The sequence below is a fragment of the Pelobates fuscus genome, chromosome 5 (genome assembly GCF_036172605.1).
Source record: "Pelobates fuscus isolate aPelFus1 chromosome 5, aPelFus1.pri, whole genome shotgun sequence".
Classification (NCBI taxonomy): Eukaryota; Metazoa; Chordata; class Amphibia; order Anura; family Pelobatidae; genus Pelobates; species Pelobates fuscus.
Window position 1 is genome coordinate 340,991,859 of NC_086321.1, and position 19,542 is coordinate 341,011,400.

At 39.8% G+C, this 19,542-nt stretch overlaps 1 protein-coding gene across 5 annotated transcripts in view; it reads left to right on the forward strand.

Moving 5' to 3' along the window:
* The window catches only part of SLC20A2 (solute carrier family 20 member 2), a 75,602-nt gene that overhangs the window by 36,051 nt on the left and 20,009 nt on the right, over positions 1-19,542 (forward strand). For all 5 annotated transcript variants that reach the window (XM_063455790.1, XM_063455789.1, XM_063455788.1 and 2 more), the window contains exons 2-6: positions 6,764-7,337; positions 11,265-11,405; positions 14,615-14,700; positions 14,975-15,071; positions 18,473-18,592. In XM_063455790.1, the coding sequence (XP_063311860.1) occupies positions 7,049-7,337; positions 11,265-11,405; positions 14,615-14,700; positions 14,975-15,071; positions 18,473-18,592 (733 nt within the window). In that variant the 5' untranslated portion in view covers positions 6,764-7,048. The remainder of the gene's footprint in view (positions 1-6,763; positions 7,338-11,264; positions 11,406-14,614; positions 14,701-14,974; positions 15,072-18,472; positions 18,593-19,542) is intronic.

The following is a 19,542-nucleotide window of genomic DNA, read 5'->3' on the forward strand; positions in this document are numbered from 1 at the left end:
TTTGAGTCTGTGTTTGCTGTATACAACAGCTTTGAAACACAACTAAGGAAAAGATGCAAAACCAGTGAACCACTCATGGACAGCTGTTTCATTGTTAATGCAAATCATCAGCATGAGGTTGGTTACTGGTTTGCTTATTGAGGCTTGGTAGTGTTTACCCCACGGTCCTTTAGGTAAATTTGAGCGCTGGAAGCTGGTCTATGGGTATTGCACGATGCCTCGATATCGAGGCATTGTGGAATACACCCCCTCACACTGCCGGGCACCTGGGTTGCCGCACTTGGCGCCCGGCAGTGTAGGCAAGAGCATCGGAAGGGGTCGAGGCAGTCCGTTAAAATAAAAATAAAAAAATAAATAAATGTAAAAAAAATTAACCCCTACCCTCTCTCCCTCCCACTCCCTCCCCATGTACTTACTGATCGCCACCGTTCCCCCGCCGGCGATCGGTCTTCTTCTGAGATTGACCCTCTCCAATTTAGGACCCCGAGGGGCCCTAAAAATAAATTATATGTAATTTTATTCTAGCTGTATTTTGATATTTGTATATATTTATATCAAAATACACTTAGAATAAAATTATATAGATATATATATATCCCGTGGACATACTAGGTACGTCCGACAAAAAAAAACGGTCGTTAAGTACTGCAGATATATCTAGTACGTCCATGGCAAATAGGAGCCTTGGACTTACCTGGACCGGCGATCCACGGTTGGGGGGGACTGCCAAAGATCCCAGCAGTCCCCCTGCAGCAACTCTGGCCCTCCAGGGCCATGCGATCACCATGATCACATCGCCACAATAGGACTCTAGGATCTGCCAGCTGGGGGACTGTCTGAGCTGTCAGGCAGTCCCCCCGGCTGCTAAAAAGTAAAAAAAAAAAAAAAAAAAAAATATTTAGCAACCTACTTGTTTTACGACGGCTTGCACAAACGACCAGGCGTAAGTGCGAGCCGTCGTGGGGATTCCCTACTCTGGTGCGCATGTCTATGTTCGGGGAAACTTCCCTGAACATAGACTAACGCACCAGAGCAGGGAATCCCTCAAATTGATGTTCAGGGAAATTTCGTTTTGGCCAATCAGGACCTCCTCATAGAGATGCATTGAATGAATGTATCTCTATGAGGAAAATTCAACGTCTCCATGCAGAGAATGGGGACACTGAACGGCTGGGCTGATTACTGTGCAGCCTCTGAGCAAGGAAGCATGTCCAGTGGCCATCTAAGGAGTGGCCACTTGGAGGTGTCCCTAGGGGCAATGTAAACACTGCCTTTTCTCTGAAAAGGCAGTGTTTACATGAAAAATGCCTGAAGGGAGCTATTATACTCACCAGAACAACTACATTAAGCTGTAGTTGTTCTGGTGACTATATTGTCCCTTTAAATGTTATCCCGGGGTGTATGTAGATGAACCAAGGAATTTCTTTAACTTTTTATGGATGCATCGGCGCTGCTTTGTAGGTCTGTGTTATTTGTAATTTAAATAGCACAAGTTAGGAGGCAAAAAAAAGTTGGCATTGCTTCACTAGCTTAGCTGAACCGTAACCTTTTGCCTAAATTCAGACGAGTATCAACAGTAATCAGTACTGTTGAGGACAGGCGTTAATTCCACGACCTTGTTTAAAGCAGATATTTATCCCTGGTTAACACTAGTGCAGCTGTTTAACCCCTTAAGGACCAAACTTCTGGAATAAAAGGGAATCATGACATGTAATGTGTCCTCAAGGGGTTAAATATTGATCAGCTTAATAAAATGTCTTCTTACTAACTAAAAACTGAAGTAAAAAAAGAGCCAACAAATGATATCTAGTAGGCTTGGCTCCTTTCCAGTTTATGGTATATTCTCACAGTCCTGAGAAATGAGTGGTAATTTAAACCAGTGTCTTTTTTTTTTTTTTTTTTATTTAAATACAGTTTTAAATATTTACATAGCTTGACTATTGATCCATGCATAGTTTTGATCTATTTAGAGATGAGCCACCGTGGAGAAAATGCATTGAAATAATAATAAAAATATGGTTATTTACCCTTTTCTCATGATTGCTGCCAATCCTCATAATTCAGAAACCGACAAATGAGAGATGTTTCTGAGTGATCAAGATTGGCAGCAATGAAGAGAAAATGGTAAACAACCATATTCTTATTAATATTTTTATCTTTCTTTCAATAGTTTAATTGGTGAAAAAAAAAAAAAAGCATTTTGGGGCTTTACGAGAAAGTTCATTCATGTTATTTGGGCCCTGTTATTTTTCTATGCCATACAAGTGACATTAGATGTTGGTGTCCATCAGAAGTTTTTGCAAATCTAAGAGTACTTTATAACCTATTCAAAAAGCATAGGCACTAATGGCACTGTATTTGTTTCCGCATAGACTGCACAGTTGAAGGCCATCTCTGTATCTAGGGATATCAACATTCGTTGTTGATCAGACCTCCAGCCAACTGAGCTATGTTAAGAACTGACCGCATATTATCAGGTCCCTTTCATCCAGGTACAAGTTCCACCTGGTCAGGGGAGACTGTTCCCCAGACAATAGGGGAGAGATATCTCCTTTCTTTAGTATTCGTATTACCAGTATTTATAAAACACCGTCAAATTCTGCTGTGTTCCACAGTTTGAGAGAAGTACACTACCAAATTCACAGACAAGTCCATAGAGGAGCATTGGGCCCATGGGAAATTATTGCAAACTGACTTTAACCTATCCATTTCCTAGTAATTTGTTTTGAGCAGTGCATAGATGAAGTGCTATTCACATTCAGATAATACCATGTTGTTGTTTTTTTAAAGGACCACTCTAGTGCCAGGAAAACATACTCGTTTTCCTGGCACTAGAGTGCCCTGAGGGTGCCCCCACCCTCAGGGACCCCCTCCTGCCCGGCTCTGGAAAGGGGAAAGTGTTTAAAACTTACCTTTTTCCAGCGGTGGGCGGGGAGCTCTCCTCCTCCGATCCTCCTTCTCCTCCCCGCCGGCTGAATGCGCACGTGCGGCAAGAGCTGCGCGCGCATTCAGCCGGTCACATAGGAAAGCATTCATAATGCTTTCCTATGGACGCTTGCATGCTCTCACTGTGATTTTCACAGTGAGAATCACGCAAGCGCCTCTAGCGGCTGTCAATGAGACAGCCACTAGAGGAAATAGGGGAAGGCTTAACCCATTCACAAACATAGCAGTTTCTCTGAAACTGCTATGTTTATGAAAAAATGGGTTAACCCTAGAAGGACCTGGCACCCAGACCACTTCATTAAGCTGAAGTGGTCTGGGTGCCTAGAGTGGTCCTTTAAGATGGGATTCCCCATTTTTGTTTGTTGGGAAGTATGCTTTATATGCAGTTGGGTTATTGGACACATGCATATAAAATTTCCAGCAAAGCTCGGCAGCGTTGGTAATTTCTACATATTATCCACAATTCCAGATTAGGCAAGACAATCCTGATTTTTTTTTTTTTTTTTTTGAAGTCCTGTGGCACCTAATCCACATCTGGGGACACCAACTGGCACCAAATGCCTGGTGAAATACTGTGCAAAGTCTGCTCAGAGCAAGCCCATGTGAGAGCACTTCAGTAAAGCTCTGTGCATGTAAAGCCTGGCTAAATGTACGTCCGACCAATACAACCCCAGGTTCAGCATATATGGCATTTTCTTGAGTGCTCTGCTCTTCAACACACCTTGGTCCACTCACTCTTTTGAGCCTGACAGCTCATTGAGAAGTCTAGCTGAAAGTGTGTGTTTTTTAATTCACCCTTCTAAATGAGCTGTAGTATGGCTCATTGAGCAGTATTAGCAGGCACAATCTAGCCAAGCATGCCTACTGCTTCTGAGAACCATCTATGGAGGGATTTCAACAGTAATTCATAAAAGTGCTAAATTTAATCGAAATTTAGATATTTGGGGGAAAAAGAAGCACATTCTAAATGCATACAATACCTCTTTAGCAGGCTGAAGTGCTTTTTGGGTCTGGAGTGTTTCTTTAACTCTTCTATGTGAAGGATTAGGCAAATTGTATTATATGTGGACAGTCCATGTACATCACATCATGCAACAAAAGGGTTAATGGGTTTATAAATGAGTTTCACTTGCAGGTACATGAAGCTATACCTTTTATTGTTGCTTCCCTTAGTAAACCTTTCTCTCCTGTGGTAATTTTGTTTGCTCGAGCTATTATTTGGCAGTGAGTTAACATTCCCACGCATACACAATATATGTGAGAGGTGTAATTAAATTAGTAATAAACGGTTAAATGTACATTTTTTTTTTATTATTCTTTATTTTTGTGTGCAGCAGGTTATGACAGGCTTGCAAAGCTCCAACATACATATCAAACAGTAGAGATCATGAAATTTGTACTAACGTTGTGGCACATATTGTACTAGCATGGTGGGGACAGGTGTTCCTGCCCTCTGGGGGTTACAGTGGTGTACCTTAAGTGTATAGCAGGAGATGGCTGGTTGTGGCTAAGGCTATAACTACACCTCCGTCACACCTAGGTAACTGAACCCCTGGGCCAATGGCGTCAGAGGTGGCGGTGGGGAGAGAGGTCAGGGCTTGGTTTAAGCCAGGTAGGAATTAAGCATAACTGACCAGTGGTGCTTGCAGGTGGGCCTATAAAACGAAAAATCAAAATGGAGAAAGGTCCAGAACAAAAAGTCTAATAAAGTTTAACCAACTTCGAACCGCAGTGTGGGAGAGTTCCATGCATTAGAGGAGGTAAGTTCCTGGCGCCTACTTCACCATCTCAGGTAGTGACTGTAGCGGCTGCCGCTGGTGTAGTTGTTTTCGGGATAAATGGTGTGATCGTGGTTGGGTCCCATGTATGGGTCGCTGAGGTCTTTGCCTGTTTGTTGGAGCGGTGTAGGGAGTCCTCTGAAGGCCCAGCTTGGTGAGGAGTGGGGGTGCTTCAGAGATATCTGGGATGGAGTGTACCGCGTCTCCCTGTCTTAATTGTAAGGCCCGTGGTTGCGGAGCAGGGCTGTGAGGGGTTGTAGCGTTTTGCGCCATTGTAGCCTCTCGCCGGAGAGATCTGCAAAGAAAGAAATAGCCATGTTCTCGAAGTTGAGCTAGGCTGTCCCTGTAAGTGCCGCTTGCACCAGCATCTTTTTTGCTACGTTGCAAAACTGCAGTATCAGGTCTCTGGGTGCTGATTCAGGCACTTTCTTGGGTTTTAGAACCCGGAATATGCCCTCCAGGTTTACACCTCTGGATTGCTTGAGCTCCAGTAGGTGGGCCACGAGCCGCCGGTTGAGATGTGGAAGCTCTACCGCGGGTATGCTCTACGCTATTCTCCAGATTTTTTTTAATTGTTGCTGCGTCTCGAGTCTTCAAGCAAGGCGAAGCGCAGATCGGAGGTTGCTTGACGCTTAGTGAGTGTGTGGATGTCTGGTTGGAGCTGCGCTATTGTTTGAGCACTCCTAGGTGGCTTCCACTATGTTGATGCGGTCTACCAGGTGTGATATCAGTGCGGAGCAGGGCCACATGCTCCTGTATGGACCTCTGAAAGGCCCCCAGCATGTTCTCGAGTATTTCTGCCGTCACCGATCTGTAGTTGCTGGTCTTTGGTGGAGGCTGCAAGGCCTCCCTCTTTGTCTGGGGACAGCTTGTCTGAGTAGTCGTAGAAATCTCCCAGGTTGGTGACCATCTTGGGCCCACTCGCGTCATGCGGTTGGTGGAGAAGATCTCCTATGTTCATACCCGGCTTTGGTCTCTCGGGTTTCAGCTTGTGGGTTTAGGGGCTATGGGGCTGCGGTATTTAGGCTTGCAAATAGGTTATTTTTGCCATGTTTTGGTCGATCAGCCCAGAGTCCGCTCAGGTCAGTTGCTCAGCTCTGCCCCCCAGAATTTTCTTTTTCAGTTGTATTTTGCCTTTTAGCTTTATATATTTTGTTTCTTGTGTGTGTGTGGTTTTTTTGGGGGGAGGTGGGGCGGGGAGAGTCTCTGAAAGTTTGTACAGTATTTTCTTGTTTAATTAAGACATTGTACATCAATGTTCCTCTTTACCATCACATTATTTTAGATTTCTTTTTGAATGTGTAACTCCACAAACCGCATGAAAAACCAGTTTGCTTTTTTTTTTTTTTTTAAATATGTGTAGAGACTTCCCCTTCATACTGCTTAAAGGAACAATCCCAGTATTACACATAAATATATTTCAATATAAAGCTCGAGTATTCTAATCCTGTTGCAGTTGCTTACCTCTAATCCAGCAACAAGATCCCCGGCAAGGTCGCCAATACAATATATACCACATGAGAAGGAGTACTCTCTTGGCTCTCTGACAGTTGAAGGGATGCAACATAATACCTTTATAAAAGTACTGATTTCTCTGGTAATTGACACTTTTATAATCCAACAGATGAGACTCTTTGTTAACCTTTAAAGCATCTCAGGAATCTGAAGAGCTTTTAGGGTTGAGTGTTCTTTTACTATCTCTTGTATAATTGTTGTGCAACAAATTACATTTAACACTTTTTTTTTCTTTTTTTTTTTTTTCAAAGTTATGTTCTTTTCTTTAAATGTTCTTTCATAATTGTACTTATTTGGATTATGCTGGCAAAACGGTTGCATTTCATATGTATTTATTTAACAAAGAGTTGTTCAAATTGTAATCTCATTTATGTGCTTTCATGGCTAAAATGTCACATGCTGAAGCCGAAAATCCATTAGTGGATTTGTGTTTGAGATTTTTTTTAATTCTTGTTTTTTTGAAGGAGAGTGTTGGTTTTTTAATAACTAATTTTACTCTAATTTCTCTCTTCCTTTTTTTTTAGGAAAGAATAATATTCGGCTAAGTCATTTGGACGAAAACTATGGCATTCGTTTTATTATTGACTGAGCACATCAAAAAGAACTTTGACAGTATTTTGATAATTCTCAGTTAGCAGTGTATCCCATCTCTTCAACACTAAGCAGTGTTTTTCAGAGAGAGAGCACATACTACTTTATGTAGCTCTACTCATTAGGATTTCGAGCCTTCGAGTCCAGTACATTTGATTTTTAATTCTTAATTATTTTTAAATTTTCTCTTCGTGGCCAGAAGAAAAAACAAAGGCAAGATGGTTCTGGACGAGTATTTGTGGATGGTTATTGTCGGTTTCATCATAGCTTTCGTCTTGGCATTTTCAGTAGGTGCTAATGATGTTGCCAACTCTTTTGGCACTGCAGTGGGATCTGGTGTGGTGACCTTAAGGCAAGCATGCATATTGGCTTCCATCTTTGAAACAGCTGGCTCAGTACTACTGGGAGCCAAAGTTGGTGAGACTATCCGGAAAGGAATCATTGATGTGAATCTCTACAATAATACAGTTGATTTGTTGATGGCTGGAGAAGTTAGCGCAATGGTTGGTAAGTAATTATTTGTAATCTTCTAGATTCGTCACTGGTTAAGTATTGGCTCGTGGAATAAAAAGCATTATTTTAGAGATTCCAGAATTTACTGAGGTTTAAATGTATATAGGTGTTTTTTAATTTTTTAATTTTTTAAAAAGTGTTCCTTAAAATAATTGTTATACTAAATGTAGCCAGTAGAAGACGCACCTTATGAATGTTATGCCTTATATAGTGTTCAATTCCAATTGTGTGTGTGTGTGTATGTGTGTTTATATAAATATACATACATACTAAATTGCAATATCCAGTACAATTATTTTGTCTCTTTCCTCTGTGAGTGTAAAACAGGACTGGCCTTAGATATGTCAAGCTTTATTATTGCAGGGGGTACCCACTCAGGAGGAGTGTGACAAAAAGAGGAGCTGCTGTTGTAATGTGATTGCCATTGTGTGCACCCTCTGCCCTGGCATCCTCAGCACAAACTGAATTTATTTTCCTCACTAGAACATTGTTGAGGAAGACTGTCAAGGAATGGACAGTCAGGGTTGTGCTAAAAGTGGGTGGGAGATGGTAAGAGACATGACCACATAAGGAGAGACTTGAGATGGGCACAGGGGAACTTGGCAATGGGCTTAGGTGAAGAACATATAGGTGGACACAGGATGGTTTGGATATGGGCATATAAGAAAACATGGGATGGGTACAACAGGATGGCATGGAAGTGGGCGCACAAGGAGGGGATCGAAGCGCAATAGGAGAACAACTGCATTAAACAATTATAATAAATTAACATTTACCATATTTTCCGTTTTATATATAATAATAATAATGATGCATGGCCCTCCTAAGTTTTTGCACAGGCAAAACTTACAATATATGTAGGATATTGAAATCTCTACTTTTATAAACCGTTGCTAAAGACCTTTGTAGGTCGAAACGTTGACTTATTTCATGTGAATTTAAATACACAGAATTTTGTTTTTCATCAAATCCAATGAGTGCTCTCATTCTTTTGATTTATACATATTCTCAGTGCTGTGCAACACCATGGTCCGTTTAAGGAACACGTTTATTTTTGGGAAGAGTGCCAGAACTCCTATATTTGTTTATATATAACAATGATTTTAATTAAATATGTTTTTATTTTTTTATCCCTTCAATCAATGTACACTCAATACTCTATAATGACAAAGCAAAAAACAGTGTTTTAAAAAACTTGCAAGTTTCTTAACCCCTTAAGGACCAAACTTCTGGAATAAAAGGGAATCATGATATGTCACACATGTCATGTGTCCTTAAGGGGTTAAACAGAAAAATACTGAAATATCACATTGACATAGGTTTTCAGAACCTTTTCTATGACACTTGAAATTTAGCTCTCTCATCTTTAAAAAATTTCTACACTTTGATTGGTGTCCAGCTGTTAGGAACAACCAAGGCTATTCCTAGAGCTTGCCGTCCGACCAAACTGAGTGGTGGTGGGGTAACTTTGTGTGAGCTACATAGATCATGCGTGGACGTAACAATAAGCATAAAAGGCTGCTTGGAATTTGGAGAAAAATAATGCACCTAAATAATAATAATAATAATAATAATAATAATTATTATTATTATTATTATTATTATTGGTATTTATAATACGCCGGCATATTCCGTAGAGCTTTACAATATTATCAGAAGGGAAGATTTAACAATAAATGAGACAATTACAAAAACATACAGGAACAATAGGTTGAAGAGAACCCTGCTCAAATGAGCTTACAGTCTAGAGGAGGTGGGATATAAAACACAATAGGACAGGAGATAGCAATCAAACAAGGTGGAGTGAAGCAGAGCTGGAAGAGAGAATAGAGTGCTGCCCTTTAGGAGAGAGCAAGGGAAAGGTATGTAAGGTAGAAGTTACTCTGGGAGGCCGTAAGTTTCTTAAAGAGATGGGGTTTGAGGCACTTTTTAAATGATTGAAGACTAGGGGAGAGTATGATGGTGGTAGGCAAGCTATTCCAAAGCAAAGGAGTCACCTGTGAGAAGTCCAACAAGCGTGAGTTGGCCACATGGGTGCAAGCAGCAGACAGGGGAAGAGATATGAAGGACTAGAATTGTTTAATGCTTTATAGGTGTGGATTAGTACCTTGAATCGACTCCTATAGGATACAGGAAGCCAATGTAAGGACTGACAAAGGGGAGAGGTGTGAGAGGAGCGACAGGAGAGGAAAATCAATCTGGCAGCAGCATTCATTACAGACTTCTGGGAAGACCAATTAGGAGAGAGTTGCAATAATCCATGAGAGAGCTTAAATTAGTCGGACTGTGAGAATCCAGATTATCTGGTTTTATGAAATGAATATTAAACTGTTTGGCCCCAATTCAAAGCATCATGTCTGCAGGAAACCAGGCACCACTCATCGCCTGCACAATACCATGTTAGCGGTGAAGCATGGTGGTGGTAGCATCATTCTTTTGGTTGGGGCAGCTGGTACTGGGAGACTGGTCAGGGTTGAGGGAAAACTGAACACCGCAAAATAGAGAGATCCTTAATGGAAACTTGGTCTGGTGTGGTGAGAACCTCAGACTGGGTTGAATTACAAACTTCCAACAGGACATTGACCCTAAGCACAATGACAAGACAAGAGTGCCCTAGGGCCCACTCTGAGAATGACCTAGCCATTGCCTGGAACATACCCTGGAACAATTGAACATCTCTAAAAAGACCTGGAAATTACTTCTGATTGATGGCCCCGTCCAACTAGACAGAGTTTAGCAAGATCTGCAGAGATGAATGGCAAAAATTACCCAAATACAGGTGTTCAAAGCTGATTACATCATACCTAAAGTGCTCAAGGCTGTAATCGCTGTCAAGAGTGCTTCAACTACATGCTTCAATGTTATATTTCAGTTTTTTCTTCTTAATATATTAGTAGTGTAAAATTTTGTTTAATTTTTTTTTTTTAATATTTTTCATTATGGGTTATTGGGTGCAGATGAAAAACAATTAAACAAGTATGGCCTAAGGCTGCAATTTGAAAAAAAAATGAAGGGGTTTAAATCCTTTCTGAATGCATCATATGAAAACATAAGTGAAAAATAGCTTTTGAGGACTCCAAGAAAATTTTGCCTGGTGCAACTATAAGCAGATAATCCTAATAAATTGCACAGCACTTTTTGTGTTGCAAAAAGACCCTGAGTGACGTTTTCTTGTTAAGCATGTATCTATCTATCAATTTAAAAAAATTTCCATAGCCCTGTATGAGAAATTTATTGGGATCTAGAGTTAAATTTATTTGTTCATGCAGCTCACCCTGCTTGTGACTTACACAATCAACCTACATACTTCCTGAAAAATAAATCTAAAGATTTCATCTTCTTTTATTGCACAGCGTGTAAATTTGGATTTGTTTTTTCTCCTGCTCTGTTAATTATTTGCTAGAGCCTGCAACAGTCCATTGTGTGTGTGTGTGTGTGTGTGTGTGTGTGTGTGATTAGAGTTCAAATAACAGCATGATCTAAGAACCTTCAAAGTAAACACACTGTGCTCTAACAATGGATTGAAAATTAGATCATTGTTTTATGCAGGCTATGTGAGTCACAGTCAGGAGAGGTGTGGCTAGGGCTGCATAAACAGAAACAAATGTGATTTAACTCCTAAATGGCAGAAAATTGAGCAGACTGATCTATACGCCAAGACTGCTTAATTAAGCAAAAGTTGTTTTGGTGATCAGTGTTTCCTAGTTGAGATTACTACCCGCCTCTCCCCATTATTAAATAATAATGCTAAAGTTGTTAAACTTACCTTTATTGCAGGGTTGGGACAGTATGTTCTCTACATCCACTCCACCTCTGATGACTTTTGTCCAACTCATTGAGCACTGGGGACATTTGCATTGGACACATTTGACATCTTTATGTCAAAGCACACTTTTACAACTGTTTTCTGTTTCTTTGCAGGTTCTGCTGCTTGGCAGTTGATTGCATCTTTCTTGAAACTCCCCATTTCGGGCACACATTGCATTGTTGGCTCAACGATTGGTTTCTCCCTTGTTGCAATTGGTACTCATGGTGTGCAGTGGATGCAGCTTGTCAAGATTGGTAAATGACCTTTGCTTTTATGAGTGAGGGTATGTGTTATATGTTAATAGATATCTCTGGTATATAAATATACCCTATCTAAATGATGGATGTGAATGGTGGCTATTGTAAAATTACGCTAGCCGTCCTGACATGATCACACGTATGTCATATGTATGCAGAAATATTACACTCAAACAAATTAAAATTTCATTACCTTGAAAGTGCTCAACTATATCTCTGCACTCACAGAACAAAAGTTACACTCCAGAAATAATTGAGTTGAAAGATAGCTATTCATACAAAACAAAGTTTTGTTTTTTTTTGGCAATCCTGATATTATTTGTGCATTTAAACGGGTTTACCCTAAATGTATTTATCTTCTTTCATTGAAATAGGAAAGGAGTCCATTCATCCATATATACAGTATCTCACAAAAGTGAGTACACCCATCACATTTTTGTAAATATTTTATTATATCTTTTTATGTGACAACACTGAAGTCATGATACTGTGCTACAATGTAAAGTAGTAAGTATACAGCCTGTATAACAGTGTAAATTTGCTGTCCCCTCAAAATAACTCAACACACAGCCAAAACCAGTGGCAACAAAAGTGAGTACACCCCTTAAGTGGAAATGTCCAAATTGGGCCTAAAGTGTCAATATTCTGTGTGGCCACCATTAGTTTACAGCACTGCCTTAATCCTCATGGGCATGGAGTTCACCAGAGCTTCACAGTTTGCCTCTGGAGTTCTCTTCCACTCCTTCATGATGACATCATGGAGCTGGTGAATGTTAGAGACCTTGAGCTCCCCCACCTTCCATTTGAGGAAGCCCCACAGATGCTCAATTGGGTTTAGGTCTGGAGACATGCTTGGCCAGTCCATCACCTTTACCATCAGCTTCTTTAGCAAGGCAGTGGTCGTCTTTGAGGTGTGTTTTGGGTCATTATCATGTTGGAATACGGCCCTGCAGCCCAGTCTCCAAAGGGAGGGGATCATGCTCTGCTTCAGTGTGTCACAGTACATGTTGGCATTCATGGTTCCCTCAATGAACTGTGGCTCCCTAGTGCTGGCAGCACTTATGCAGGCCCAGACCGTGACACTCCAACCACCATGCTTGACTGTTGGCAAGACACAATTGTCTTTGTCCTCCTCACCTAGTTGCTGACACACACACACTTGACACCATCTGAACCAAAAAAAAGTTTATCTTGGTCTCATTGGACCACAGGATATGGCTCCAGTAATCCATGTCCTTAGTCTTCGTGTCTTCAGAAAACTGTTTTCGGGCTTTTTTGTGCATCATCTTTAGAAGAGACGACAGCCATGCAGACCAATTTGATACAGTGTGCGACGTATGGTCTGAGCACTGACATGCTAACCCCCCACTCCTTCAACCTCTGCAGCAATGCTGGCAGCACTCAAACGTCTATTTCCCAAAGACAACCTCTGGGAAATAGTGCACTCAAATTCTTTGGTCGAGCATGGCGAGGCCTGTTCTGAGTGGAACCTGTCCTGTGAAACCGCTGTATGGTCTTGCCCACCATGCTGCAGCTCTGTTTCAGGGTCTTGGCAATCTTCTTACAGCCTAGGGCCTAGGCTATCTTTATGTATAGCAGCTTTTTTTTTTTTTTTCTTCAGATCCTCAGAGATTTCTTTGCCATGAGGTGCCATTTTGAACTTCCAATGACCAGTATGAGAGAGTGTGAGAGCGATAACACCAAATTTAATATGTTCACATCTGAGACCTTGTAACACTGAGTCACATGACACCGGGGAGGGAAAATGGCTAATTGGGCCCAATTTGGACATTTCCACTTAGGGGTGTTCTCACGTTTGTTGCCAACGGTTAAGACATTAATGGCTGTGTGTTGAGTTATTTTGAGGGGACAGCAAATTTACACTGTTATACAGGCTGTACACCTACTATTTTACATTGTAGCAGAGTGTCATTTCTTCAGTGTTGTCACATGGAAAGATATACTAAACTATTTACAGAAATGTGAGGGGTGTACTCACTTTTGTGAGGTACTGTATTTCAGTTAAAAATAGCCAAAAATGTTAGGGACCACTGTCAAGTATTACTGAAATACGTTGTTCAAAGCAGTGTATAGTACACCTACCCAGCGCTGCAAGTCACAATATTTGACATAGTTTTTGTATAGAAAACATTGAATATCCAGTCTGCTGTCCTCGAACTGTATAACAAGGTATTAGAAAAGAATAGAAAAAAATCTAAAGAGTCTTTATTTATAAAAAAAAAATATATCTACTCCGTATACTTTCTAATATATTTTCCTGTCTCTACTTAAAACCTGTCCCACTTTCTATTTAAATAAACATGCTCTTCATAGAATGATTTCAAAGAAAGTGGAAGGATGTTGCCTTTTTCACACAAGACTATCACAAATAACAGCTGACTGCTAAACTGTTGTAACCGATATCTTATTAACTTGATTCAGAAAAAATATGAAAGATAACATTATTTACTGTGAATATCCGCAGCCGCAGGCCACCCTGCTGAAGGATCTGTGGTGCTTTAGGATTTGGATTCCTTAACTGTACTCTATTGATCTTATTTGCACGCACTGGCTTTAAACCTGAACTAGATTGCTCTAAACCTATGTGCATATCCTGGCAAACCAGAATCAAAAACCGCAAGGTGCTGCTTTAAAGATTCCCTTTTTGCATTTCATTCCTAACTTTATATATATTTTTTTCTTTTAAAGAATTCTGTGCAAAAAATACGTTTTAGAGCGGCTTGGCAATAATCAAGGCTGTTCCAATACCTAAACCACAGACGTTCTTCTGTAGCTCACATGGCAGTAATAGACTGCAAGCCTTGGTGGCAGCTTAACACTGTGCTGACGGCACATCATTGTGCTGACGGCACATCATTGTGCTGACGGCACATCATTGTGCTGACGGCACATCATTGTGCTGACGGCACATCATTGTGCTGACGGCACATCATTGTAGTCCAGTGTTGACCGCTAATGCAGTGTTAACTTTATCAGAGACTGTGCTAAGAGAACCACAGTTTGTCACCCACTCATATGATTTGACACAAAGTGGGGGAAGACACCCAAAGAATCTTTACCCCACAGCCAATACAATGAGATGTAAATTCATAATACAGTTGTACATTATTAGGATACTTTGTTTTGATTCCATGACTTGCATGTGGGTTTCTAAACCTGCTCTAACATGTGATTCTCTGTTTCAGTGGCCTCTTGGTTTATTTCACCATTGCTGTCTGGTATGATGTCTGCAGGGCTGTTTTTCCTGATCAAGTTTTTTATCTTAAATAAGGTAAATCAATTCTTTTTAAAATTATTATTCGGTGCTTATTTACTTTTTTTAAGATTGTAGAAGCTTAGCTCTTTCATATTACCCGTAGCATATTTTAAGTGTATTCTATTTACACGTCTGTATGCAAAAATAACCCCAACAGACACAGCTTGAAGAAATAATATTCTACTTAAACAGTTTTGCATTTTTTTTTCTTTTTTTCTTGTTGGATTTGCGGTCGACTTTAGTTGTTGTTTGCCAGTATCATCTTGAAAATTGTTTCTCTGTTATTCAGGAGGATCCGGTACCTAATGGACTACGAGCACTCCCAGTGTTTTATGCTGCTACGATAGCAATTAATGTCTTCTCTATATTATACACAGGGGCCCCATGTAAGTAAGAAATGAACACAAAACTCGTTTGCATTGATTGTAAAAGGAGATTAGATTATTTAGAAAGTTTCTTTAACTTAATGTGTATTCACAAATAAGGTTTAGTCTACTACCCTTCTGTGTGTGTGTGTGTGTGTTGTCTTTGTCCATACAATTAGATGAGTTCTAAACCTACCCCCAACACTCTAGTTAAATAATATGTATATGATGAAGCCTTTCTTCTTGTAGTTAAATTAATCAAATAAGAACATTCAGATGATTCCTATTGGTTCTGAACCACATTCCAGAACTCTCAAACAAAGAAAGCCTTGTGACTTATTGATACCAACTGTTAATTATGCTCAACCCAGACACCTATATCTAATTTGAATAGAATACCTCATTTGAGATTATGCAGGAGCAGCGCTGCCCCAGGAAGCACCTCTAGTAGCCATCTGAGGAGTGGCCATTGGAGGTATCCCTAGGCTGTAATGTAAACACTACCCTTTCTCTGAAAAAATAATTTTTACTGCAAAAAGCCTGAAGGGGATGATTATACTAATCAGAACAAATACAATAAGCTGTAGTTGTTTTGGTGACTGTAGTGTCCCTTTAAATCCTAGAGCGTATTCTTGATTGGTTTGACAGTTTAACATTTTCATCACTACTGGAAGTATTTGGACCACAGAAGATCAGGTCAAGAGGGCTCACCCATTGTTTCTAAGCTCATCTCTGCATACTTGCTTCAAAAATTACATTTTATTTTTATTAACATGATGCCTTTTTGGCTATGTCTTTGATCAACCTTTCTGACTTTGTTGGCAGTGACACTTGCTGCCAAACGTGTTGCGAGAATACAGAAACAGATTTTAAATATCACGTTTAGAATCACTACTGCACAATTTGTTGGCTCTCTTATACATACAAAAAGGAGTCTGCATTTTATCTACCCAGTCATTGTTTTATTTAAAATACAGTGTGCTGGAGTGCAATCTCCAAAATAATAAAAAAGCTGTTTATGTTGTGTATGAAATCGTATATCAAATGGCTGGACAATGAGTGATGATTCATCCAGTTTCCTAGAATATGTCCCCCAATTTCTTGAAGGAGTTGGTTACTGTTCAAGAACTTCAGATAAAATTTATTAAGATAAACTTGTTAAACTTCTATCAGATGTGGATCCATGGTTTGCTAAGCTGCTAGTTCCACACTGCTATTAACCATTCATTCCCAACCTTTTTTGGATCAAGTCACTCTTTGATAAGAGGAAACATTTTCTAGACACACCTATATTTTTGCCTTCATCAGTAGAAATAAAGGTCGCAGGTATTTGCAGCCTCTAAGAAAAATAAATACTTTAGGACTGTATTTAAAATGTAACTTTTTAGATCACTGGTCCTCCCTGTAATGGTTAAAAATAGCTTTTTACTTCTATCCTGCTGGGAACTTTTCTTGATTTGGTTAGCCATGCCTTCTTGGCTGAGATCAACCTAGGAAAGAATTGCAAGACTAGTACGTATGCACATCAAAGTGCCACTCTGGGTCAATCGGCATATTATCATAGAGATGCATTGTATCAATGCATCTCTATCGGGAGCGTTCAACTTCTCCACGCAGAGGATACAAGCAATGCAGGACCTAACCAAGGAAACCTGTCTAGTTGATGTCTAAATGACAGCCGCTAGAGGGGTTACTAGGCATCAATGTAAACACTTCCTTTTCACTGACAAGGCAGTGTTTACATTGCTGAGTGTGCAGGCACAGGCTATAGACACCAGAACCACTACATTAAGCTGTAGTGGTTCTAGTTACTATAGTGCCCCTTTAAGCGTATATTAATTTCACCCTTCCTTGAGGATGATTGTTCAGGACAGAACAGTAGTTTTAAACCTTCTGCATGGTTGTGCAATGCGCATCTGGTAAGTTTTGTTTGGAGTATTCTTTTGCTGATTTTGTAAGTATCAATCTCTTAAATGTGTTGTGTGACATTTGGGTGCTACTTATAATCTTATTGTCTAGTGGTTGCTATGTCAAAGCTAAACAAACTGAAGATAGTCCAGAAGTAAATGGCAGCTAAATAGTTCTTCTCATAATAAAATGAGTGTAGCTCTAGTCCTTTAAACCCCTCTATCCTTATATTTCTTAATTCGGTAGAAATTATGCAGTGCAGCAGTGTTATAAGTGCCTTTTGCTATGTGTATGAGTTTACCAGCACTCCCAAAGTAGAAGATCGGATTCTCAGCACAAAGATATATATATATATTTTTTTTCTTCACTCTCAAATAGGGAACTTAGAAAGCAACCAGCATGCAACTAACTAGCAACATGGTCTGAACTGGGAGTGTAAATGGCTCTGTGTACTGATGAAGGAACTCGTTGTATAAACACATTGATCTGCAGGACCAATGTGCAACAGCATAATGTCGCTACATAAATGTTAATAGAGGCAACATGCCAATCTCCAACTCAAGTTTAGATTCATAGGGGACTGTAGCATAGGTACAGCCAAGTAACAAACACTTACAAATCGATAAACTACTACGGTCCTTTCTGTTCCTAAGAACATGTGTATGACAGTTGTACCTTCAGGTAGGTACAGATGTCGTTTTAAATTGTGCTTACCTTATTGACAGAAAATGCATGTATTCAAATATATTTTTATTTTACATTTTCAGTGGTGTAAAATTTTCAGTGGTTTCTAGGGAAGCAACAGTTCCTCTCAAATTTAACCATTCGTTTTTGCCATTTTATTTAATAGTTTGACTTTTTACAACTCTTATCACCTTAGCCACATGCCAATTTAGGTTGTTCAAATCTTCTTATTCTCAATTTGTGTCCTGTTACGACCAATAGGCATCCCCTTGAGTCAATGCATTTCTATAGGGAGCATTCAGCTTTGCTGGGAGACACTTAATGTAGGTCCTGCGATCTATGCATGAGATCTTGTCCAGGAAGTTCTTTTAAATGACAGCCACGAGAGTTGACCTTGGGCAGTTTAAACTGCTGGCCTGCAGGACTGGACTTTTATCCCAGGACCATTACATTGAATTCTAGTGGTTCTGGTAAATATAGTGTCCCCTTAATCAATCACTAAAACGATACATGTGAGTTTGAGTATCTGTGCTTAATAACTGAAGACTTGGAGTGTAACAGATTTGTGCTGTGTGGCCCAACTAATACAAGAGTGCATGAAACCAGTGATCATTTCTTTCCTGCGGCTTCATACCTTGCTCCTAGGTATAAATTATGTTTGTCAAGCCTGTTCTGTATGATGTGGGTGTGACATGAGCTGTGTTATGTGGGTGTAATGATATTGTTATTGCAGAGAATTGAGATATTATTCATATCATTCTTGCAAATATATATTTTGTTAAACGGGAACATTGTTGTCTAACTTTTTTTTCTTCTTTTTTTTTTCACAGTACTTGGACTAAGTGCCTTTCCCGTGTGGGGCACTGCTCTCATTTCGATAGGCATTGCTGTGTTGTTTGGCTTATTAGTGTGGTTCTTCGTATGCCCATGGATGAGAAAGAAGATCGCAAGTATGGTTTCCATTTTCTTGCCTTAATGAACTTTAATTTAAATTGGCTTCTTTCCCAACTAAATGCTACCTTACAACTCTGTGTAGATCACATAGGGATATTCGTCAGTCTTCTGCAAGTAATGTGTCTTTATGAATTTCAAGCTGAAATAATGGCTGTGATATTATGCCCATGTCTGTAAGGCCCACGAGGGATGTTTCTCTGTTTTATTAGCTTCTTAAAGGGATGCTCCAGATTCTAAAGTCTGAATTGCTTTTAGTGGTTAACATGATGTACCCCTTGTCTAAATTCATAAAAGTTCAGATTTTAAGAGAAATGCACACTTTTAAGAATTAATTTGGCTGACATCCACGAGGGCTTCTTGATTCACTCCAGTTGAGCAATTCTTTAAATAGAAGTGAGAGCTTATATAGCAAAGCATTAGTCTGTTTTCCTAGGAAAATAGCAGCATTTGATTGGTGCATTTATAACAATTACTGTGCACGCACCAATTTTGGCTGAAAGGAAGGGTAGATTCATGTCATGGGCCATCTCCCAGGGGAGGAACAGACTTGTGGCTGGAGAAACGGGTAAGGATATGTTGTTTTTATAAAAAAAAAATTCTCATTTATGAAGTGTACGAGGCATTTAATGTATTAAAGGAACACTCGAAACATTAAAACCAAATAGCATGTTTTAGTGTTACATTAAAGTATCGGGACCCAGCACTCAAGTAAATATTTCTGATTAAACAATATAAAAAACTTTAATATAGTTGTAAAGGAACACTATAGGGTCAGGAACACAAACATGTTTTCCTGTCCCTGTAGTGTAAAACCACCATTTAGATGGCTCGTCCTCTATTTACCCCCTTAAAAGAGTAATAAAACTTGCCTTATTTCCTGATGGTGCTGGCCCCGTCCCCGATCGGCCTTCTTGCTGACATCAAAATTTCTGATTTTTAAAATGTT